The sequence below is a fragment of the Etheostoma spectabile genome, chromosome 17 (genome assembly GCF_008692095.1).
Source record: "Etheostoma spectabile isolate EspeVRDwgs_2016 chromosome 17, UIUC_Espe_1.0, whole genome shotgun sequence".
NCBI lineage: Eukaryota > Metazoa > Chordata > Actinopteri > Perciformes > Percidae > Etheostoma > Etheostoma spectabile.
This window is the reverse complement of record NC_045749.1, coordinates 16,708,886-16,730,014: the sequence shown is the minus strand read 5'-3', so window position 1 is coordinate 16,730,014 and position 21,129 is coordinate 16,708,886. Positions and strand designations below refer to the sequence as shown.

Below are 21,129 nucleotides of genomic sequence, written 5' to 3'. Positions count from 1 at the left end.
GAGGTCGACAGGTGTCCGGTGATCGTAGCCTACCGTATTTGTGGTAAGTCTGAATGAAATAGATTTTATACAACACTCAGTGCTTATATTGTTACTAAGCCTGAACTAAGGTATTCTTTATTACACTTACTGTTTAAGTACTGCCCAGTTGATTTTTTGATCGTTTGGGAAAGCTAGCTAGCTAATGGTATCAACTCAAGCTAGCTATAGCTAAGTTAACTAGCCAACTAGCTAGCTAGCTAGCTTGTAGACTTGTTGACCGGTAACGTTAGCTTAATGTTAACGTCACCGCTGAGTCATTATAAATAATACGTTCAATTGTATTTGTTGTGTACCCACTACGGAATATTCTACTGCTAACGTTAGTTAAATGTCAGTGTCTTGGTCAAATTTCCGTCCTCGGCCTGCGTTAACGTTACTCGGAGGCCTTTTAAATTAGATTGTATTTGTTAGCTAAACACCGACGTTATAACAATATTTATATGGAATAACGTTACAGTATGTACTGTAACGTTATTCCATATAAATATCGAAAATATATACATTTCCGACTTTAACAAATACTTTGAGACAGATTTTACGTTTTGAGGAAAAAAAATTAGAGAATTTCTTTTCACACTGACAGCAAAAAATATATATTTGAGAGTTTAAAAAAGTATTTTGAGAGATTTTTTTTGCTATTGGTATGAAAACTTTTTCTCAAACTTTTTTTTTCTCTCAGATGTTTTTCTTCTTCTTTTGCATGTAATAAATAAACAATTCTAGCTCCATATCACAACACTATTTACTAAACTTGGCTAGTGGCCCAGGACGTCTTCCCCTCCCTCTCTCTCCAAATACTGTAAATGTGGCCTTCAGATGGCTGCAAAGACTAATAATAATAATAATAATAATAATAATAATAATAATAATAATAATAATAATAAAGACAGTCCCAGAGTGAAAGAATCCCTCATTATATAAATTCCATAACTACTGGTTGAAAAATAATGTAGAATAAAGTTATTGTTGCTGTAACAAAGCATTAACTTTTTCCATATTACTAACCCAATTCATGGTTCTGTTGGTGCCATCTCATGAATGCATTAAATCAGATTAACAGTAATTATCAGACAAGTTTTATCGGCAACTTTTGGGACAAAGGATTTTTAACTGATTATGAGATATGGCATACAAACTTTGCCAGAGGGAAACTGGCTGAAAAGTGGATCAAATGTCAACTTCAGAAGTTATCTGACCTCTACCTCGAAGTTATCTTCATCTGAAGAATCAGGGTTAAGCAGTTGTCATCCTGCTCTGATCAATGACCTTTTTTACACTAACATGCATTGTCATATTAGAAACTGAAAATAAAATAATTTAAATAATGTTAAAATACTAATGTTGTGCTGTTACTGTGTCTAAGTGCATTCCGTATTATAAGTGAAGATGGCAACCCCAGTAATCCGCATCGTCACCAGAGGCCCTGCACACCGTCAACAGGCCGTACTGATGGCGACTAAAGAGGCCGTTGATTCATGAAGAAAAGAGGTCTTCCTAAACCTCCATAGGAGCTGCTCCTCCAGGACAGGCCCTGACACATGCAGAGAAGCTCCTTCAGTAGAGGGCATGCTGCACCGCTGCATCAGCTGGGCCTGAAACAGCTGGTAGTCCTATGGCTATACACAGCACCCTTCCACCTGGCTTGTTTCAAATGATTGGGCAAGTACAAGCTCATTATATTTTTAAAGTAAAGTAGAACCAAGCTCATTATATTCAGTACCCTTGTTGGCTGTGCATTCTTTTTGATTGCTTGTTTAAAATAAATATCTGTTTACACAAAACTACTTTATTCAGTGTTTATTTATTTATGCAAATGTTTTTTTACTCATCATTTTGTAGTTTGGCTCAGGATGATGACGATGGTATTAAGTTACGGTTATGGTTTAAGTACCATATTAACCCACAAAAAGCTATTGATTCTACTTTTCAACTACCAATTTTTTTACCCACTTGTCACATAAATCACACTTTTTAAGAGAGAATGGGAGAAGGTAATTTGTGTGAGTTGGACCTGTTCACCACAGACCCAAATCTTCTCAGCTGCTACTCACAGATGCTCCTGTCTCTCCATGTGGCTCATTATGTTTTGGCACATTGTCGGGGTCACATCTTATATCACAACCATAGACCGTTAATATGAATTATATTATATATTAACGGTCTATGAATACAACGTGTGTAACCATGTGATGACTGATTAACATTAATGTAAATGCTAAATGCCCTAATACCTGTTGATACTACAACAATGCAAAGGCTCTTAACCCTACAGTTTTGCACACATCATGTAAGACTTGATTTCTCCATTTATTTGCACAAAACTCTTCAGAAAGTGCCATTTCATATTTGTTTTTTAAGTCCTGGGGGGGGGCTACCCCCAGACCCTCCTAGGGAGAGCCCCCCCACACACACACACAACAAATCCCAATTTAAACCCTGAAGGATAATGATGCTGAAAGAGCCAAAGAAATTGCTTTGCAGGTAGCAAAATATGGGATGGCCCCCCCCCAAATCTCACTCCAAGGTTTTGGGAAAAGTTGGCAGCTCTGGTATATTAATAATAGACTAATAGACAGTCTATGTCTACACCATACAGGCTATGGGTTGAACTGGCTCTGGATATGGTTGATATCAGGGTTCGACCCATAGACCGTTAATATTAATATTAATACAGTCTTTAGTTCGACCATAGAGCACAGACCACGGACAAGACCATAGACCGTTAATATATATACGGTCTATGGACAAGACCCACAAGACCAGACGCTTGTGGTTACCCTGACAACCAAACAATGAATTTAAAATAAAGAGCGTCTCTCTCACGCCAGACATTTACATTTATTAGCGCGCCATCTGCCGGTGAGTAACTCAGGGATGAACCTCGCTGCTCACGTGTTTTGGCTGTCTGTTCAAGAGGGTACGGCTGCCGCCCCACAATTACTGAAGTTAGCTCCATATTCGCCAGACCATTTGATTCTCTTAACACAACCCACGTTGAAACCTCGAAAGGTTGCTGCAAATTTGATTTCAAGGATGTAGACAGTTCTGCATGGCAGCCTAATCAAGATCAATTAGCTCTGGTAGGCCATGGCTGCCCCACGTTTGTTTTGGTGTTATTTGGAAGCACTGATGATGAACTATATTTCTACAACCTGCAGACAGTGACCTGTTAGTATTATTTTGCACATCTGTGACACCTTTCATGCTTTGGTCACCACATTTGAAAGGCAGAGCTGGCTGGGCGGACTCAGAGAAAAGCATGTGCTTTGTTTAGTGTATTCTTGTGAAGCAGAAGTAAAGAAGTACTTTAAAAATAAATAAAGTTGCATTATCAATAGTAATATTATATTACAATATACAGTCTATGAGGATAGCGGATCTTTGATAGGCCTATCGTTACAGTCTGTTGACCTAACGACAATTTTTAGGTTAGTTTTTCGAGATTTTGATATTTTAATTTTTTGAAACAAGTTTAAATGGTAACTTAAAAGTACACTTTTTCACATGTTAGCCTATTGAATTGAGAACAGTTTCAAATAAAAAAACTAACCCCTAAAAAGTTCATTTATAGGCTATAAAAACATTTTTTTTTCTCCCAGATGAGAGTAACGCTAATACAAAACTAACTTCATCATCGTCAACATTTCTCTGCTGCGGAGGCGCGTTGTTGCTACACGGGTATGTTAACGTTATGTCAACGTAATGCAATTCCTAGACCTAACGTTAGTGTAACAATAACCGGAGTGCGTTTTGAGTTTACTTTTAGTGTAACCTTTGCTACGATGGGAAAGATAGGTCTAAATGTTCAGCTACGTTGCTAATGCTAATACAGCTGTTTTTACTAGCTAGCTAGCTAATATCGGCTAACGTTTTACTCAGACCAAAGATGAACTGAAACCACTACAACGAACTGAAACGAGATTGTGAACTAATCCGTGCTTCCGTGTTTGCGTCAGCCGCCGGTGTTGTGACGAGTTTTGCATCCCTGCCGAGAATTACACCCAACTCGCGGGTAGCAGAGACATGTTACTACTAAGTCTAAAACGAGAATGACTTCAAATTTTTAGCCTTCGGGTATTAATTAAAAAAACGATAAAGCTGACAAAGAGTATATCGTTTTTTAACTATTTTGCTCTAAAATGCACTAGTTTTCCCGTGCGGATGAATTTCTCGGAAGTAATGCAAAACTCGGTATAACATCTGTTCGGGAGACGTTCGCCTCTGATAGGCGTTCAGTTTTGGGGTTTTAATTATATTTTAGCAGCTTTGGTAGGTTGTTGTTAACGACGTAACGTTACTACGCTATTAGCAGGAACACCAAGGCTGTGCTTCGTTGAGAAATAGAATGTAACGCCAGTGTAAAGTAGTTATTGCAGTAGTTAAACCATGGCTAGTTCCAATTTAGCACGTATGGGGTACGAGTACGGTAATTCCAATGCATTATATCAATCACATTGTGTGTACTTTTTTTTTTAATTTAATCTGACACTTGAGACATTTTGCTCCCCGGCCCCTACCTGCCTTGTAAATGAGTTAGAGCGTTGGATTTCTATCTTGCTTTAACTCACATCTTTGGCTAAACTTTCACAAAACCAGCTCGGGTTGGCTCACGCTTCGCAGAGCACGGATAACATTTTTGATAACGTATGTAGAAGCGTATTGACTTCATACTCTTGTTATATTGTTTTCAGAAGATGGTTAATTGGCTATAACATTCCTAAACAGAAACAGACTCTGTTTATTTGGTCGTGTTCTTTCAGTGACTGACAAACGTTGAGGCTGAACATGAAGAGGACCAGAGGCGGTGGTGATGAGGAAGCTCCCCGGCAGAATGGTTCTGCTGGCCGAAGGAAAGGAAACCAACCGCAGGCGGACGGGGACGACGGAGACTGTGGCATCGGCCCACCTGACCTGCGAGACGAGGACAATGACCCGGGACTCAGGAGAGAAATACGGAGCAAGTACAGGGACCTCATCAATTCAGTGACGCGTAAGTAAGACGGACAGGCCGGTTGGGGTGACAGCCGACCTGGTTGTTGTTGTTGTTGTTGTTGTTGTTGTCGTCGTCACGTCTTTGATGTATTTCCTTGTGTTTTTTCTTCTTCTAGAGAATAGGGAAGATATGCTGAGCCCCTCCAACAACAAGCTCACAGAAGTTTTACAAGAGGCAGTCAAACTTTTTAAAGATGGTAGGTGAATTTGGGCTGCCATCCAGTGACTATGCCTGTTGTATGAATAGAGGGTTGTGCATGCAGTAAACTGAAAGTGCGGAGGCTTGGCGAGCCACAGGGTTGCACTACACAATACATACATTTTCTCAAGCAGAGCAAAATCTTAACACTAGCATCTGCATTAATAAATATGTGCAGTGTTGCATGTTCTCCCAGTGCCTGATTGTGTTTCGGGTTTCTGGTTTCATCCCATAGTCCAAACACATGCAGGTTAGGTTGACCACGATGTTCCACGTCTGGGAGTGCTCCGGTGCCGCAGGAAATACCCCCCGGATGATGTCTTTTCAACGATGTCCGTTTCCCTCCAATTTCTTTGTGTTGTTATTCTAAACTCTGGGGGATTTGTGTGGACTATGGTTTACTGCTCCTCAGATCTCTGCAGGGTGAATCCAGACAGCTAGCTAGACCCTCTGTCCAATCTGAGTTTTCTGTTGCACGACTAAAACAACTTTTGAACGTACACGTTCCACCAAAACAGGTTCCTTCCTGAGGCTATTTTGCAGCGGCACCGTTGCTCCGTCCGGCGCTTAGAGCCACCCAAGACAATAGCGATTGGTTAAAAGAAATGCCAATAAACCAGAGCACGTGTTTCTCCCATCCCAGAATGCTGTGTGTGGACTAGCCAGGCCCTCCTCCGCAGCACTGTGGAGGAAGGATCTGGCAAAGCGAGACTAAGTCCTTTGTGACGCTGATTTAAATTTCTCATTTACATATAGTGGATTGGTATAAATGTAGTATCCAGAGTAACAAGTCATACCTTGATCACATAACATTGTACACATGACAACACATTTTGGTCAATTTGCTTCCACTGTGTTCCCTGGCAGTCCGGCAGCCGAGAGAAGCCGCTCTGGATGCCCACCTCCTGGTTGTGGCCACAGACCTGGGAAATGAGAAAGCCAGCCAGCTGTTCACTGAGGGCACTACTTTCGATCCCACTGCTTTTTCTGAGCATCTTGTGAGTGAGTTTATTGTTTATACACGTCATAACTGGATACATAAAATGTGTGTGAGGTGGCCGAGTGTGCTCTTCCTTGTTCAAAGTAGAGCTAAACCAATAAATCGGCCGACTTTCCTCCTTTACAGTATTTCACACTTCAGTTACAATATGTCCCTACCTTTGGTTTGGAAGCGTAACACACTTGCTGTCATTATGTCATTTAAAACTGGGGAGGAGGGTTTTTCTCCTGTATTAGTTGGATACACCACTAAAGAGAAGTCAAAGAAATATATAGAACTGTGCAGCCTAAATTAAATGCACTAGCTATATTATTATAAAAACATTTGCAGATGGTCCGCAGTCTTATATAGTGATGTCAGCGTGCACCTCTCAACTCTAACTAGGGACACATGCTGTTACCTTTGACAGTTGATGCAAAGTGCTGTACTGTAGAACACAGAAAGAGACTTCAAAACAGAACTAGATCATAAAAACGCACCAGGATGAACTTGTAACAACAATGTAGAAAAACGGAATATATTTGTAATGCAAGTACAAAAGGCAGTATACATGGCAGTGGTCATGTGGGGATCTCTCTTCTTCTCTTTGACAGCTGTCCTTCATGGGTCTCAACCGACTAGAAGACGATGAGGACGAGCAGCAGAACGGCAGCGCAGTCGATGGCTACCTGCCCCAGGATGCTTGGCACCGAGTGGCCAGGAGAGCAGAGGGCTGTTTCAGGACGGCCCCCTCCTTCCATTACATGTGAGTGCCTCAGCATCAGTGGGGGGGGTGGGATGTTTAATGAATGAACAACACACAGCAGAGCAACACAATCCCTTTTATTTCTTTTGAGTCTGACCATCTCATCGCCACCTCTCCTTTTCTTTTTTGGCTTTCCATCATTAGACTCACACACTGTCTGTTACCGTGACGAAGGTGTTCGATGGGCTTTACGTCATAGGCCGACCAGGGCTATGCCATTTGGGAAGCGGTCGCTCACTGATCCCCCCCCCCCATATATTTCTGAAAATCCTAGACATGGCTGTGATTAGCCTGTGTTTGTATTGAAATAAGAAGCTGTTCAGTTTGACCACCGGGCCGCTAGATAGTGTTGTTCAGAACTTGCAATGTCTAACTATTATCAGACCAGCCCTCGCGGCCTGGAAACACTACCGGCCCACCGGGGAAAGTCCTGACTCTCCTGATTTCCACCCCGTCTCTGCTCAGCATGATATGTGTGAGCTGTGACGTCAGTCAGCGGTGCATCTGCCTGCTGATTGGAACAACCGCTTACGATGACAAACCGCCGTATTGTTGTTAATCAAATTCTACAATAAGAAATCACAGCAGGGAGTACACATTAAGCCTCCAATTAAATAGTTGATTTTTAGTTGAAAATGCACTTAGAGTTTAAACAGGCTTGTTAATTATTAATAGGTGGATTATCACAGTTTTCCTTTTTTGTTGTTGTTTTTTTACTGTCCCTCACCACTATGTTCTGTGTCAGACTTTTTCGTTCCTGTGGTTTGTTTTTCCTCAGGATGGGTTCATTCCACGCAGAGCCGCCGCCTCCAAAGCAAAGGATAGAACGGCAACGGAAGGCACCTAGCAAGGAAGCCAAAAGGATCATGCCCACTCAGGTACCTAAACTTCCAAGGCTTCAGTCATCTGCATGCATGTGTCATTCCCCCTCTCTCGCCCCTTTCAAGTCTTCATCTGTCCTGTGAAAGTAAAGGCCTAAAAATGCCCCAAAAAATAATCTTAAAAAAAATGGTTATCCATGTCCATGATATCCTTAAATATAAATGTTAGCAGCCTCCCGTCACCCTACGAAAAAGTCGATTTATCTTTGGAAAGGTATCTTGTCTGAGAGGGTTTTGATGTCCCAGATAATGACTGCATCGCGTTAATGTTGTCCGTCAGCTGAAGAAAATGGAAGACTCCCACCAAGAGGCGACAGAGAAAGAGGTGGAAAGGATCCTGGGATACCTGAAGAGTTATTACCAGGATGATCGTGAGTTTAAAGCCGACCTCACGGACGTTACCTATTTCACCGTTGTGTAATTATCATTGGCTCACGTGTCTTGTGTTTCTATCGCAGCGACATCCCCGATCTCGTACTACGAGTTTGTCATCGACCCCAAGTCATTTTCCCGGACAGTAGAGAACATTTTCCACATGTCCTTTCTCATCAGGGTGAGCGGCCGTCGCTGTTGTGTGTTTGTTGTTCGCCCTCTAGTGACTATTAACAGGTGTAAACAATGTTTTATGTGTTTTTAGGACGGGTTGGCACGGATGTATTTGGATAATGACAAATTGCCTTGCATAGGTGAGAAGATGTAACATTTAGTTGTTGTTATATATGTGTGTGTGTGTGTGTGTGTGTGTGTGTGTGTGTGTGTCTTTAGGGCAGTTGTTTACCATTGTTGTGTGTTTTTGTGTGTCAGCGCCTGTAGAGGAGGGAGAGGTGGATGCTGGAGGATCCTACAGCCGTAAACAGTGCATCGTCTCTATCAGCCCTAAGATATGGAAGGTTAGCAGGCCTGAACATAGAGGACTGAAGCGTGATTTATGGTTCTGCGTTAAATTTTTAGTGCCTAACCTTTTGATATTAACAATTGTTGCGATAAAGCTAATTAAGACTATCGGCTCCACAGAACAGAACTCTCTGTTTTTTTTTGTGCCAAAAAATAAATAAATAACTGAAAACGAGTCAAATTTGACCCAAGGACAACATGAGGGTTAAACAGATTGATGCACAAGTATAAACTTCAGGCCACTTACGTAGGCTACGGCGGAAGCTCTGCGCACAACCATAAATCACGCTTTAATTTAGAATCTTTAATCTTGTTTTGTGTCTTTGACCATGGTTTATTGTTCCAACTGTTTTTCTTTCTCCAGGAGCTCATTGATGCCTTCGATATCAGAGACACAATGATTCAGCCTCCAAACACGCAGAATGAGTGATGGACCCGGCTACTTTTTGTTAGCTGAAACCCAACGTTGTTTTTAGGTGTGTTGCTGTTTGCTTGTTTTTTAAACATTTCTAATTAATAAAAACAAAGTGTTAGAAATTTGCAAATGCCAAATTCCAGTATATACCACTCTTGTAAACACATGTCATAGTGTGAGATCCTAATTACTCAGTTGCACATTTTGTTTTTATATTTGCTTTTTACTGTTTTTAGAAGTTAAAATAATAAAAGAAATTGAAACCTGCTGCTGTTGTAATGTATTTATATGGATTATGAGGAAACGCTGTAATTTGATTGGTTTGATATGCGGGTTGTTAAAACCTGGGTTAAAAGGTCAAATATTTAAAAGACAGAGAAACCAAATGGTGATGCGTGAATATTAAGTCCATAACCCATGGCCTAGTTATGAGTCAAATACAAATGCAACTGGTGACGATGGGTCACTTTAAACATGTTTAATTTGAGAAGAAATAAACACACACCAGCTCTGACCTGGTAGTGAGTCTTGCTGTCTAGCTACTGTATATGCTGCTTTTCCCTCAATCAGCTCTTTCTGTCCAGGCTTCCTATTTGTTAAGGTGCAGTGCCATTGTGCAAGAAATGTCCAATCCCCCCAAAAAATGATACCTTTATTCATGTAGTCATTGTGTGATTTTTATTTCCAAGAAAACAGGTGGTTAAACTTGATTCTTGTGGTACGTTGGGATAATATCCATATTTCACATCTCATTGTACAAATACATAAGGAACAAAAGTGTGTGAAACAATTTATTAATTTAGTTTTTTGCTGTAATGTTTCCTCCTGCTCCATTTTGACTGACTAAACTTCACTGATCACATTCAGATCATCATGTGTTCTCATGATGATGTACCACCATCATCCTTGCCGTCTCCTGGGTTTCTTAAAGGGACAGGCATTATTTACGCTGCCTGACATCTCTTCCTCTCCCATCTCTTTCTTCCTCTGATTTTTTTTTTTTCCCTCCAAAGCCAGCGCTTCAGTCCCACCCGTGCAGTGATGTAAGGCTAAGCTGCATATGAAGCTGGAAACAAGCTCCCTTTTTTTCACACTCATTAGAATAGGTTGGATTCATTATGTAATGTAGATTTAATATGGCTATTGCTTGAGCATATATGTCACAGGCGTACCACGGGCAACGCAGTGAGGAGTGTTTATTGGTCACTGAGACACACACTCATTCAGACACAGACTAGCTCAGTCCAGCTCCAGCAGAGATCTGCCTGCACTGGCGATGCTCAGTCCGACTGATAACAATGCAGTTTTGCAGAAAGGTGCTATGCAAGCCGTGTAGTGCCAGAGTCACTTCACCAGAGGAGGACATGGAATACAAGATGGGGAGCTGCATCGGAATCTCACACAGACAGGTAAACAGAGGAGAGGGAGGATGCTGAGCAGAGGCTGCCTGCTACGTAGCATCAATGGCTGTGTGACTGAGCAGAGAGAGCGCGGAAGGGGAGACGGGAAAGCTTTTACTAGTCAAGAGCTGAGTCTTACTCAGGCAGAAAGAGAAGGTGTGTTGTGATGGAGGAGGGGCGACGTCAGCAGGGAAAAGGAGCTGTGGAGATGGTGAGGAAGGGAGGAGCTGAGAGGGTGATGCTAATTTTAGTGAAGAAAGATGACAAAATAATGTGTATGAGTTAGAATCATTTAGACAAAACAGTGAATGACAGTTGAGATAAACCTGCAAGGGAAGTGTGTTTCAAGTGTGCTGTGAAGTCTGTCAGAAAGAGAGCTGATCAAATTAGTGTTATTTATAGGGATGATAATTATATGCCCGCTGTGCCCACAAACTCTGCACTCAGCTGAAGCTGGCCTGTGATGATGTTAGATAAAAAAAAAAGCATTTGAAATACATTTAAAAAAAACTCTGTAGTTCCATTATGTAAATTTGGCTCCTGCTCTCATGGTTGCTTTGTTATTCTTGGTTGTTGTGTGAGAGCAGGTCTTAACTCCTGTCCGTGCATGTCAATCACTGTGAAAGGGACAGGAGGGAGGCATTGGAAGAACATCACCACACGGAAGTTAAGAAAATGAATAAATGTTAAAGGTTCGGAGAGATAAAGAGGAAAGCTACAGGTGGGATGAATATTCTAACAGCATCTGTAGGCTTTGACATGATCAGTCAGAGAGCCAGGGGGTCTGACATCCCGTCCTCCTGTCCACGTAGCATGCCATTTTGTATACAGAGCTGCCCTTAGACCTAGCGACCCCTCCAGCTGACTGCCAGGCATCAGAGCAGGTGACCCCCCCACCCCCAAACACACACACACACACACATACACACACACACACACACACACACTACCACCCTAAACAGACATGGCTTCCCCGGCTCCAGTTCGATGTCCCCTCTCCTGTCCCTGTCCACCCTCTGTCCTCTCCTCCCACTCAGCGTGCATTACAAAAATAGCAACAGAAAGACCGGGGCTCCTCAGAGGAGAGGGCAGAAACAAACATTGGCCTTGAGACCGACAGTAAAAGCCAGATTGGATTTGGGTTTGTCAAAAGCTCGTCTCTGTGTGGAAAAGTCTCTTGTTTGCAGAGGTGAGTAGTTCATGAGTTGCAGCACATTGTGGATTATTTGGCCATGTTATGGTGGTCTTTCAGACAGAGGAGGGTCAATATATGAAAATTAAACGTAGGGTAATAGGTGGGATTGTGAAAGCTTGTATTGAAATTTGTGTGACTTTGTTTTGCTTTTATCATCATCTCCGTAGATGTATGATGATTTTAATGTGTTACTGTAGTTGCCTTTGCAAGGTGGATGACAAGGTTTAAATCAAAATATCTTCAGTATATTCACTATCGTCTTTTTACCTTGCTGAATCATATAACGGGTATTTCCTGAGAAACACTACATTGGATTGAAAAGAAAAAAAGGAAATACAGCATTGTGTTAATCTTGGAGGTTGTGTTCCTGCTGGGTTTCTTGTGCCAGCGGAGGGGTCAGATACCAGGCAGGAAACAGTTACCTCATACTGCAGGTGTCATGGTGCACGTCCAAACCTCCAGAGCTTAAACGATGGCTCATGTTAAGTGATTGATGGGCCAAGATGAGGTGAGAAGAGACCTGGCAAGAGAATAATCATATGATTTGCCCTAATGCTCTCTGTACTGCCAAAAAGCCCCGAAACACTGCGGCCAGCTAAAGTGCACACAAGTCCACAGCTTGAGGGCTGAAATTACACCCCATTCACACAAATAGCAAGCTGACGGCGATGGAAGAAAAGTTGCCACACAACAGAATAAATAACTTAGATGTGAGAGAATCCAGATATTAAGTATCACCATGGGATAAATACAGGAAATATAATTATTCACATAATCAGAACTGGAATATACAGCCTTTATTTTCATTTGATTGGAAATGAAGTGTGCATGATAAATTGTGCACAAGACTGGAATAAAGTCTAACAGCAGTGGACAACGCAGATCTCTATTTATAAAGTCTTGCATATTCAGGTCAGTGCATTCTGACTGTAGCGGAGCTACCGTACAGTCCCTGCAGTCATATGAGGAATGCACAAACAACATTTCTGTTAGCACGACTGTTTACTGCTCAGCTGCAAGCAGGAGCAACCAGCCCCCTCTGAGACACACAACACGGAAATGAGAAAGAAGGATGATTGCCAGAGAATATTTCATAGCGTTACGAAGGTGATTCTCCCTGTATTTGATATAAAAATCAGTCAATAGTTAAAAGTTGTTGTCCTTACAATGACAAACTGCATTAGAGATGCTCCGAGATTCATTTTAACAGCCTGACCTACCTCGTGTTCGCTAACAGACTGAACACTGCTGGAAGCCAAGAGACACCACAATCGGTTATTTACCACATGAGCATTACCTTACTGAGCCTCAGTCACTGTGTCAGTATGCTACACTCAGTCGCGTCACAAGCACAAGCACAAAAGCGACAGACTGCATGTGAAGATGTTTATTCTAGGAGGCTGTTTGTTTGAGGCCAGAGGGGGCCTGCTGGTCACAGTAACTTACTGCAGCAGGATTTGAATTTATCTACAGTAATGTCCCATTAAAGTAATCTCTAGAATCAACTGGTATGATTACAAGATTCTGTGAGGATGCTGTTCCTGCTTTTAAGCCCACATCGGTGGAGGTAGAGCTTGCACTTTTGTCCAGGAGGGAGGTCTTGCATCACAAGGTCCCTAATCTCTAAAACAACACACACACTTAACCATTCTCCCTCCCTGCTAGTTCAACCTCATACCAGAGACCTGTGATCCTGTGCAGTAGGAGTCTGTGACTACTGAGGGACCACGGATCCCCTGTTCCCTCTGTGTCTCTCTGGGAATAGTCGTACGCTGATGGTCCTTCTGTGCCGGTGTCTTTCAGCCAGCTGATGTGCAGAGGCTGTTGGTTTGGGCAGTTGTGGCCCTGCAGCTGGCTGAGCCATGGGGAACGAGAGCAGCACAACTGAGGCGTTGGTAAGGGAAAGCTGTCTGGCATGGGATGGCTGGGATTGCTACTTGCTGCCTCGGTGCCGCTGTACACACCTCAATCTCTTTCATGCACGGAGGACTAACAAGACTAACACTTTCTGACATGATTACTAACTGTTGGCTTCAGTAAAACACATGCAATGTGTATGGAGCTTTGTGTACATTCCCATGCTTAAATGAGGCTTGTCTGAAAAGCATGGGGGTGTAAAGAACAGGTAAAGATAAATATTACATGGTTATGTCATGACTCTCATGTGCCATGATAGGTTTTTATCACTACACACCCTGATTCATTCTAAGCTTGCTTTCTTGCAGCATATACACTCACCGGCCACTTTATTAGGTACACCTGTCCAACTACTCGTTAACACGTAATTTCTAAGCAGCCAATCACATGGCGGCAACTCAGTGCTTAGGCATGTAGACAAGGTCAAGAGAATCTCCTGCAGTTCAAACCGAGCATCAGTATGGGGAGAAAGGTGATTGTATTGTTTGAACGTGGCATGATTGTTGGTGCCAGAAGGGCTGGTCTGAGTATTTCAGAAACTGCTAATCTACTGGGATTTTCACGCACAACCATCTCTAGGGTTTACAGAATGGTCCGAAAAAGAAAAAACATCCAGTGAGCGGCAGTTCTGTGGGCGAAATGCCTTGTTGATGCCAGAGGTCAGAGGAAATGGCCAGACTGGTTCGAGCTGATAGAAGGGCAACAGTGACTCAAATAACCACCCGTTACAACCAAGGTGGCAGAAGAGCATCTCTGAACGCACAGTACGTCGAACTTTGAGGCAGATGGGCTCACAGCAGCAGAAGACCACATCGGTGCCACTCCTTTCAGCTAAGAACAGGAAACTGAGACTACAATTTGCACAAGCTCATCGAAATTGGACAATAGAAGATTGGAAAAACGTTGCCTGGTCTGATGAGTCTCGATTTCTGCTGCGCCAATCGGATGGTAGGGTCAGAATTTGGCGTCTAAACAACTAAAGCATGGATCCATCCTGCCTTGTATCACGGTTCAGGCTGTGGTGGTGGTGTCATGGTGTGGGGAATATTTTCTTGGCACTCTTTGGGCCCCTTGTACCAATTGAGCATCGTTGCAACGCCACAGCCTACCTGGTATTGTTGCTGACCATGTCCATCCCTTTATCCATAATGTTACCCAACTTCTGATGGCTACTTTCACAGGATAATGCGCCATGTCATAAAGCTGGAATCATCACAGACTGGTTTCTTGAACATGACAATGAGTTCGCTTTACTCAAATGGCCTCCACAGTCACCAGATCTCAATCCAATAGAGCATCTTTGGGATGTGGTGGAACGGGAGATTCGCATCATGGATGTGCAGCCGACAAATCTGCGGCAACTGTTTGATGCCATCATGTCAATATGGACCAAACTCCCTGAGGAATGCTTCCAGCACCTTGTTGAATCTATGCCACGAAGAATTGAGGCAGTTCTGAAGGCAAAAGGGGGTCCAACCCGTTACTAGCATGGGGTACCTAATAAAGTGGCCGGTGAGTGTACATTACATGTCATTACAGTATGTATGCCTCCAATGTGCATGTAGAGTGGTTAATGTTGTTGTTTTAAGAATACATTGTTGCTGTACTTGCACAAAGAAAGCTATGCCAGGAACCAGGAATTTCCACATGACTGGAAGACTTCAGCCGTGGAATTCAGGATTAATTTAATAGGATTAACGTACACATTTGTCTCATGAGCTATTGACTCTACAAACCATGCACACTGGATCTTATTGGAAGTGATTGCAGAGCGAGGCTTAACATTGTTGGGTTTGCCTAAAAAACAACAACAATGGAGATTTGGTTTCAGTGTTTACCACTACTGCTTTACTATACAGTAGCTTTTCTCTCTTGTTGAACTATTTCATTTGCCGTTACAGCCAGAAGAGGGCGATCCAGAAAGTGTTGTTCTGTTTCCACCTCAGGAAAATCAAAATGACTCCCTACTACAGGTACAATAATTGTGTGTGTGGGTGTGAACGCCTGAGAGAATATTAACTGCCGGGTGCACATTTTAAAAGAATAATGCTCAATAGTGCCCCTATAACAGGCCTACCCAAATTTCCTTTCCTGTTGGTGATTGATATTTTTAAACTCATAACCAGAAAGTGTGTTCTTAATCTCACCTTATCTTGCCTGTTGATTTTATATTTAATATATATTTCTTCATGAAAAGGAAAGAAATCCACTTCCAAGGTGTCACATGGTGAATGGTAAACCTCTTTTATGTTCCACATTAAATGTCAGTATCACTTCAGGCCACACATTTGCTTGGCTATACAGGTATGCTGTAATTAGTCACTTTTTTATAATCCTTTTGACATTATAGTTGTGTACGACTTTGGAAAATGCACATCCCGGAGGCTTGTGATTCCTTGTGACTGCATTGCTGTTTACTTTGGGGTGGTAGCAGCTCAGTCAGTAGGGAGTTGTGTTGTCCCCGCACGGACTAAAGTATGGTGGTGGACTGGCAGCTGGAGAGGTGCCAGTTCACCTCCTGGGCACTGCTGAGGTGCTCTTGAGCACTGAACCCCCAACTGCTCGGGGCGCCTCTCACTCTGACATCTCTCCATTTAGTGCATGTATATTTACTGAGCATGTGTCTGTAATTCAGGCCTGTGTGTAATGTGTGTAATAACAACAGTGTAAATTGTAATTTCCCTTTGGGGGATTAATAAGGTATACATTATTATTATTATTATTATTATTACTACTACCCTTTTTTGACACATATTTTATTTTGTGGCCTGGTTGTGTAGGCTATTTTGTTTGTTTTTGATGATGGTTTGTCAGGAAGACTTACAACTGGTCCCAAAATTACACAGAATCTATTTTTGGGACCAGTTGTATTTAGGTTATACATTGTGGTTGACTTAATGTCGTGTGAAAATCAGCCACAGGAGACACTTAGGGCCTACTAACCGGCTAAAAACAGTTGTTTGTGTTTCCCCATACCCGAGAGTCCTTCAAGAGGAACACACTGTGTTTAATAGGCCACGGGGAGTGTGTTAGAAGGTGCTGTCACGTCCATGTTGATGTCACACCTTAACACTCAGACGTCAAAACTGGATGAAGCTTTTATAACGCAGGGGGGGGGGGGGGTTGTGTGTCTCTGTTTATATGTAGCCTACCTGTAACCAAAGCTTCTTAGAGTGTAACCCGATCCGCTCTCAGGGGGGGTCACTGCAGGCCCGACCCTTGGCCTAATTCCCAGCAATCACCTGCAGAGGCACTGTCAGTCAGTGAGTGCCACCAGCCAAAAGATACAGCAGCGAGAGAAGGGGTGGGGGGGGGGGTGGAGGATGCCCGGATCAGAGGTGGAAGGGGAGGAAGGAAGGAAGAAAAGAGGGAAGGGAGGCAGAGGACGAGGAGGAGCGATTAGGAAGAGAGCAGAGTGGAAAGAGTAGCCCATACAGGAAAGGGGGAGGAGAATTCTCGGCAACGTTAGGGCTGCTTCCCCTTGGCCAGCCCAGTCAAGTCAGCCGGTCTCAGCAGCGAGCGTTGTGTTTGTCCGTGCGTGGCAGTGTAGTGTTATTAGACTCCACGCGCACATCAACATCCCGTGGAAGCTCATGGAAATTTAACAGGGTAGCGGCAGCAGCAGAAGACAGTACAGGACTGGAGAGGAGGAGGAAGTTAGCTTAGTCAGTACAAGTGAAGAGAAGAGAGGGAGCGTCAGCAGCATGTGTTGCAGCATGTTTGTGTCGTCTTCTGCCCCCGTGAAAACACAGAGCCCTGCAGAGGCAGCCTGGACAGTGAGCGAGGTAGAAGGGTAGCACTGCACTGCACAGTCACCTTCAGCACAGTGGAGCACGCTGCTGGGTAAGTGCCACACGGATGGTGGGATGAAACTATAGAAAGAGTGGACTTTTTAAACCTGTGTAATGTTGCTGTTTGGGGCCAAGTAAGGACCTGGTCCTGCTTTAGCACTTCTCCCTGTCTTCTCCCTGTTTACAACAGCCATGTGTAAAGCATTAAAGTTGTGTTAGCACACGTATGGGCACTGCCTGACTGAATTAACAGTGGGCCTAGGTAGTAAACTAGCCTACTTAATGGCTGTTGAAGTAGCAGTTTCCAGGCAACCTCAGTTTGCTCTGTGTTTGGTTGCTGCGGGTTAATTAATAACATACAGTTCTCTAACTGCATGGGGGTCAAACTAACACAAGCAAGACAAGGGCTGTGCTTTTCCACTTCATATCATTTAGCCAATGATATGGTAACTTGGGACAGGGTATGCCACCCAGTGCTGGTCCTTATTGTTCTGTTTTAGCTGTTCTGAGTTGATATTATATTAGTGGAGGCTGTTTCCACTGGGACATTATCTGGTCTTGATAGCAAAGGTGAGAAGGTTCAGGCAGGAAACAGGAAACCCAAGACACGTCAACACACAGCCATCTCATGACAAAGCCGTGTTCTGTTTTAATGTGACATTAAGACAGAAGATAATAGCTGTGTGAGATCACAGGCACTTAGAGTGACATTTACCTGCAGCAGCGCTTTTTTTGGGTTCAGTTTCTCTCTGTTGTTCTTTAATGTTTTCTTTTTGTTCTTCTTTTTTTGCAACCAAAATGTTGCTGGCAGGAGTAGTCTAAATTAGTTAAAAATAACCCAATTTGGCTTGAGCTTTGCATAGGCAGATGTGAACAGAGAGAGAGAGGCTTTATAATTGGCCAACATTCCTCTAAAATGAGTTTTAAAGGCCTAGTACAGTTATGAGCTTTTATTCTTGTGTTTATGTGAATAACATTCATGGTAGTGATTCACACAAAGGATGCTCTTTGTAGCGGTGACACAGGTAAGGCCAGTCACTTCGAGCCTCCCCACTGCACACACAGCTTCACTTGTTAACCGGTCTCCAGTATTTACATTCAATAAGGTCACCATTGAGGTCAGCGGTGGCATTTTGTAGTCCATCTTGAATGAGTAAAACATTTGATTGTGTTTTGTTTTTATTTAATCAATATAATGGCTTATACATGTTTTACCATGTTACTGTAGTAATCACTTTGAAATGAGGGAAAATGCAAGTTTATAACAGGTAAAAACTAAATTTACATATACTTGTCTCCAAAAAGATTTAATGATCCTTTACTCTTGTCAGTCACAATGGTCACCTTTCCTCGTGGGCAGCCATGCTGTCTATTACTGGTTCATAAATAATGAATGATCAGATTCAATTCTGAATCTCAGCAATGGACAGCATTACCACAGTCCCATGTTATTATTCTAAACTCACACCGTTAAGTCCTACTTTGCTAAAAACAGGAGCTCTCTGTAAGAAACCGCTCGCATACTGAATGTTAAGGGGCTGCGTTATACCTGCACATGTTTAGGTGTCTGAGCAGGTGCAGATTTGTTTGCACCTGTACACCTCAGTTTATATCTGAGTGGGTGAAATAATGGAAACATTCCTGTTTCCTCTGTAAACTGATGAGGGCAATGTGGGAGAAATTCCATCACATCGTGGGTCCACAGTTGAGTGTTGTGAGGGCAATATTGTAATGTGATGCCACAGCCAAGTGTTGTGGCTTGTGGTTGTGGTTGGATTCTGTCTTTTTGTCAACCAGTGGGACAGATAGAAAGGAAAAACCGCTAAGGCAAGTCCATGTAAACCAGATTAAGTCACTTTTTTTGTTTTTTAAAAGATTTTTTGTTTTGGGGTTTTTCCCTTTAGATTAAGTCAGATTTTAAATGCATTCTTTTCTTCTACATCTTAATTATTTAATCTTGATATACTGTAGGAAAGAATTAACGCCTGAAAGAGTCATCTAAATCAAGGGTCTTCAACGTTTTTTAAGCCAAGGACCCTTTAAAGTAATGTTTTGATATTAATAATTGTCCGTTACATAAAAGCCATTGCCAAATGAGTTAATCCAAAAATAATTAAGACTGTCAGCTCCACACACCTCTCTCTGTATTTCCCAGTAAGGCTATGTTCAGAAGATTGTGTTGTCCGGTGACTTTCCCACGCAGAAACTCAAGTGAAGATAATGACCTCCTCTGAAGAGTCCATCATGTTTTTTTTTAATCCTCCCTGTCCTCCTTGGCTACTAGCAACTGCATCCAGGAGGGGTGGGGGCGTATTCGCAATCACGTATCATTTCAAGAGTGTATCTATCATTTGGATGCGCTGACAGTGTTGTTGTCATTACTTAGAATTCCTCATGGGGGTGACAGAAATTATACACTATAGCTTTAACTGAGAGAAAGACAGATCAGGGAACCCCTTCTACAAATTGTATGAAATTAAGTTGCATATTAAACTCACCCTACAATAACGTGTAAGGCAGCTTACAGCCTTTATAAATACATTTTTAATGCATAGAATACTAAACTATTAAAAAGAGATGTTTCGATACCAATATCAGTATTGGTATCACCTCCGATACCGCCTAAAACTCTGGTATCAGTATCTGGAAGTACTGGAGTTTATGTACCAATCCGATACCACGTAATAAAGCACTAAAGAAAATCTACGTTAAAGTACTTTATTTATGTTCTTTTTCTGTTAAAACTGACAAACTGGATGGTAAAAGAAAGTTCTGTGGCGTTCATTGTTTGTGTTTCTTCATGTTTCACAAAGAGTTTAACCTGAGCCAGATCGACATATAGGGATAGTAGTATACAGTTGTTATAATAAATTATTGATATAATGAAATATAAGACACACTGGTATCGGATCAGTACTCGGTATCGGCCAAAACACAAGTTCAGGTATCAGAATTGGTATTGGGAAGCAAAAAATGGTCTTTCATTGTGTTGTCTTTACCTTACTGTTATCTATTTTACATTGTGACATACTTTTTAATAAAAAATATTTGACCCAAAAAAAATGGTATCGGACCATCTCTACTATTAAAATATTTGTTGCCATTATTTTATAAATCATGCTTTATGTTGAAAGTACATGTGGCACAGTGAATCCTTAGGGTTAACTATATTCAGTGACTACCTTACCTTTAGCTCACTGAGCCTATGTTGTTTTTTCACAAAGAGGCTGATTTATATTTGCTAATAATATATTGGAATTATGTTCAGACATTTTAAATTTTTGAAAAAACTTTCAAAAAAGCAACAACAATTTTGTGGCCCCCCGCAGTAACTATGAGGACCCCCTAGGGGCCCCAGGCGCCTGTTGAAGATTTATGATCTAAATGATTTACTGATAAAAATGATTAGCCTAACCACATTGTCACAGACCTGCTGGACTGGTTTGTCTTTAACAATTATTTAGAAATGTTTTATTGTAACAGACTTCCTTGCGAGATGTTTCTAAGGTGGAAAACACCAGACTGTAATGAATTGTTTTCAGAATAGTTGTGTGCACAGCAGTGTAAACAAAGCTGCAGAGATTTGGAAGTTGCACTGAGCCTGGAATACATTCTAGGCTTGAATGATGGAAATACTCCTTTAATCTCAGTAATACTA

General features: G+C 42.1%; 2 protein-coding genes across 14 annotated transcripts in view; both read left to right on the top strand.

Moving 5' to 3' along the window:
• Positions 1-3,631: 3,631 nt before the first annotated feature.
• nsmce4a (NSE4 homolog A, SMC5-SMC6 complex component) lies at positions 3,632-9,430 on the top strand (the record flags this gene model as incomplete). Its single annotated transcript, XM_032541116.1, is given in 11 exon segments — positions 3,632-3,720; positions 4,803-5,032; positions 5,151-5,231; positions 6,101-6,231; positions 6,827-6,978; positions 7,757-7,856; positions 8,140-8,230; positions 8,318-8,412; positions 8,497-8,545; positions 8,664-8,749; positions 9,118-9,430. Coding segments are annotated over 10 exon segments (1,056 nt in total). The 3' UTR covers positions 9,184-9,430.
• A 749-nt stretch (positions 9,431-10,179) lies between these two features.
• The window catches only part of tacc2 (transforming, acidic coiled-coil containing protein 2), a 53,676-nt gene continuing 42,726 nt past the window's right edge, over positions 10,180-21,129 (top strand). For 8 of the 13 annotated variants that reach the window (XM_032541106.1, XM_032541109.1, XM_032541112.1 and 5 more), the window contains exon 1: positions 10,187-10,577. In XM_032541106.1, coding sequence (XP_032396997.1) covers positions 10,467-10,577 — 111 coding nt within the window. In that variant the 5' untranslated portion in view covers positions 10,187-10,466. Of the gene's footprint in view, positions 10,578-11,621; positions 11,758-13,428; positions 13,659-15,581; positions 15,654-21,129 lie in introns of those variants that run through there. The other 5 variants (XM_032541100.1, XM_032541101.1, XM_032541104.1 and 2 more) reach the window with 5 other exon arrangements.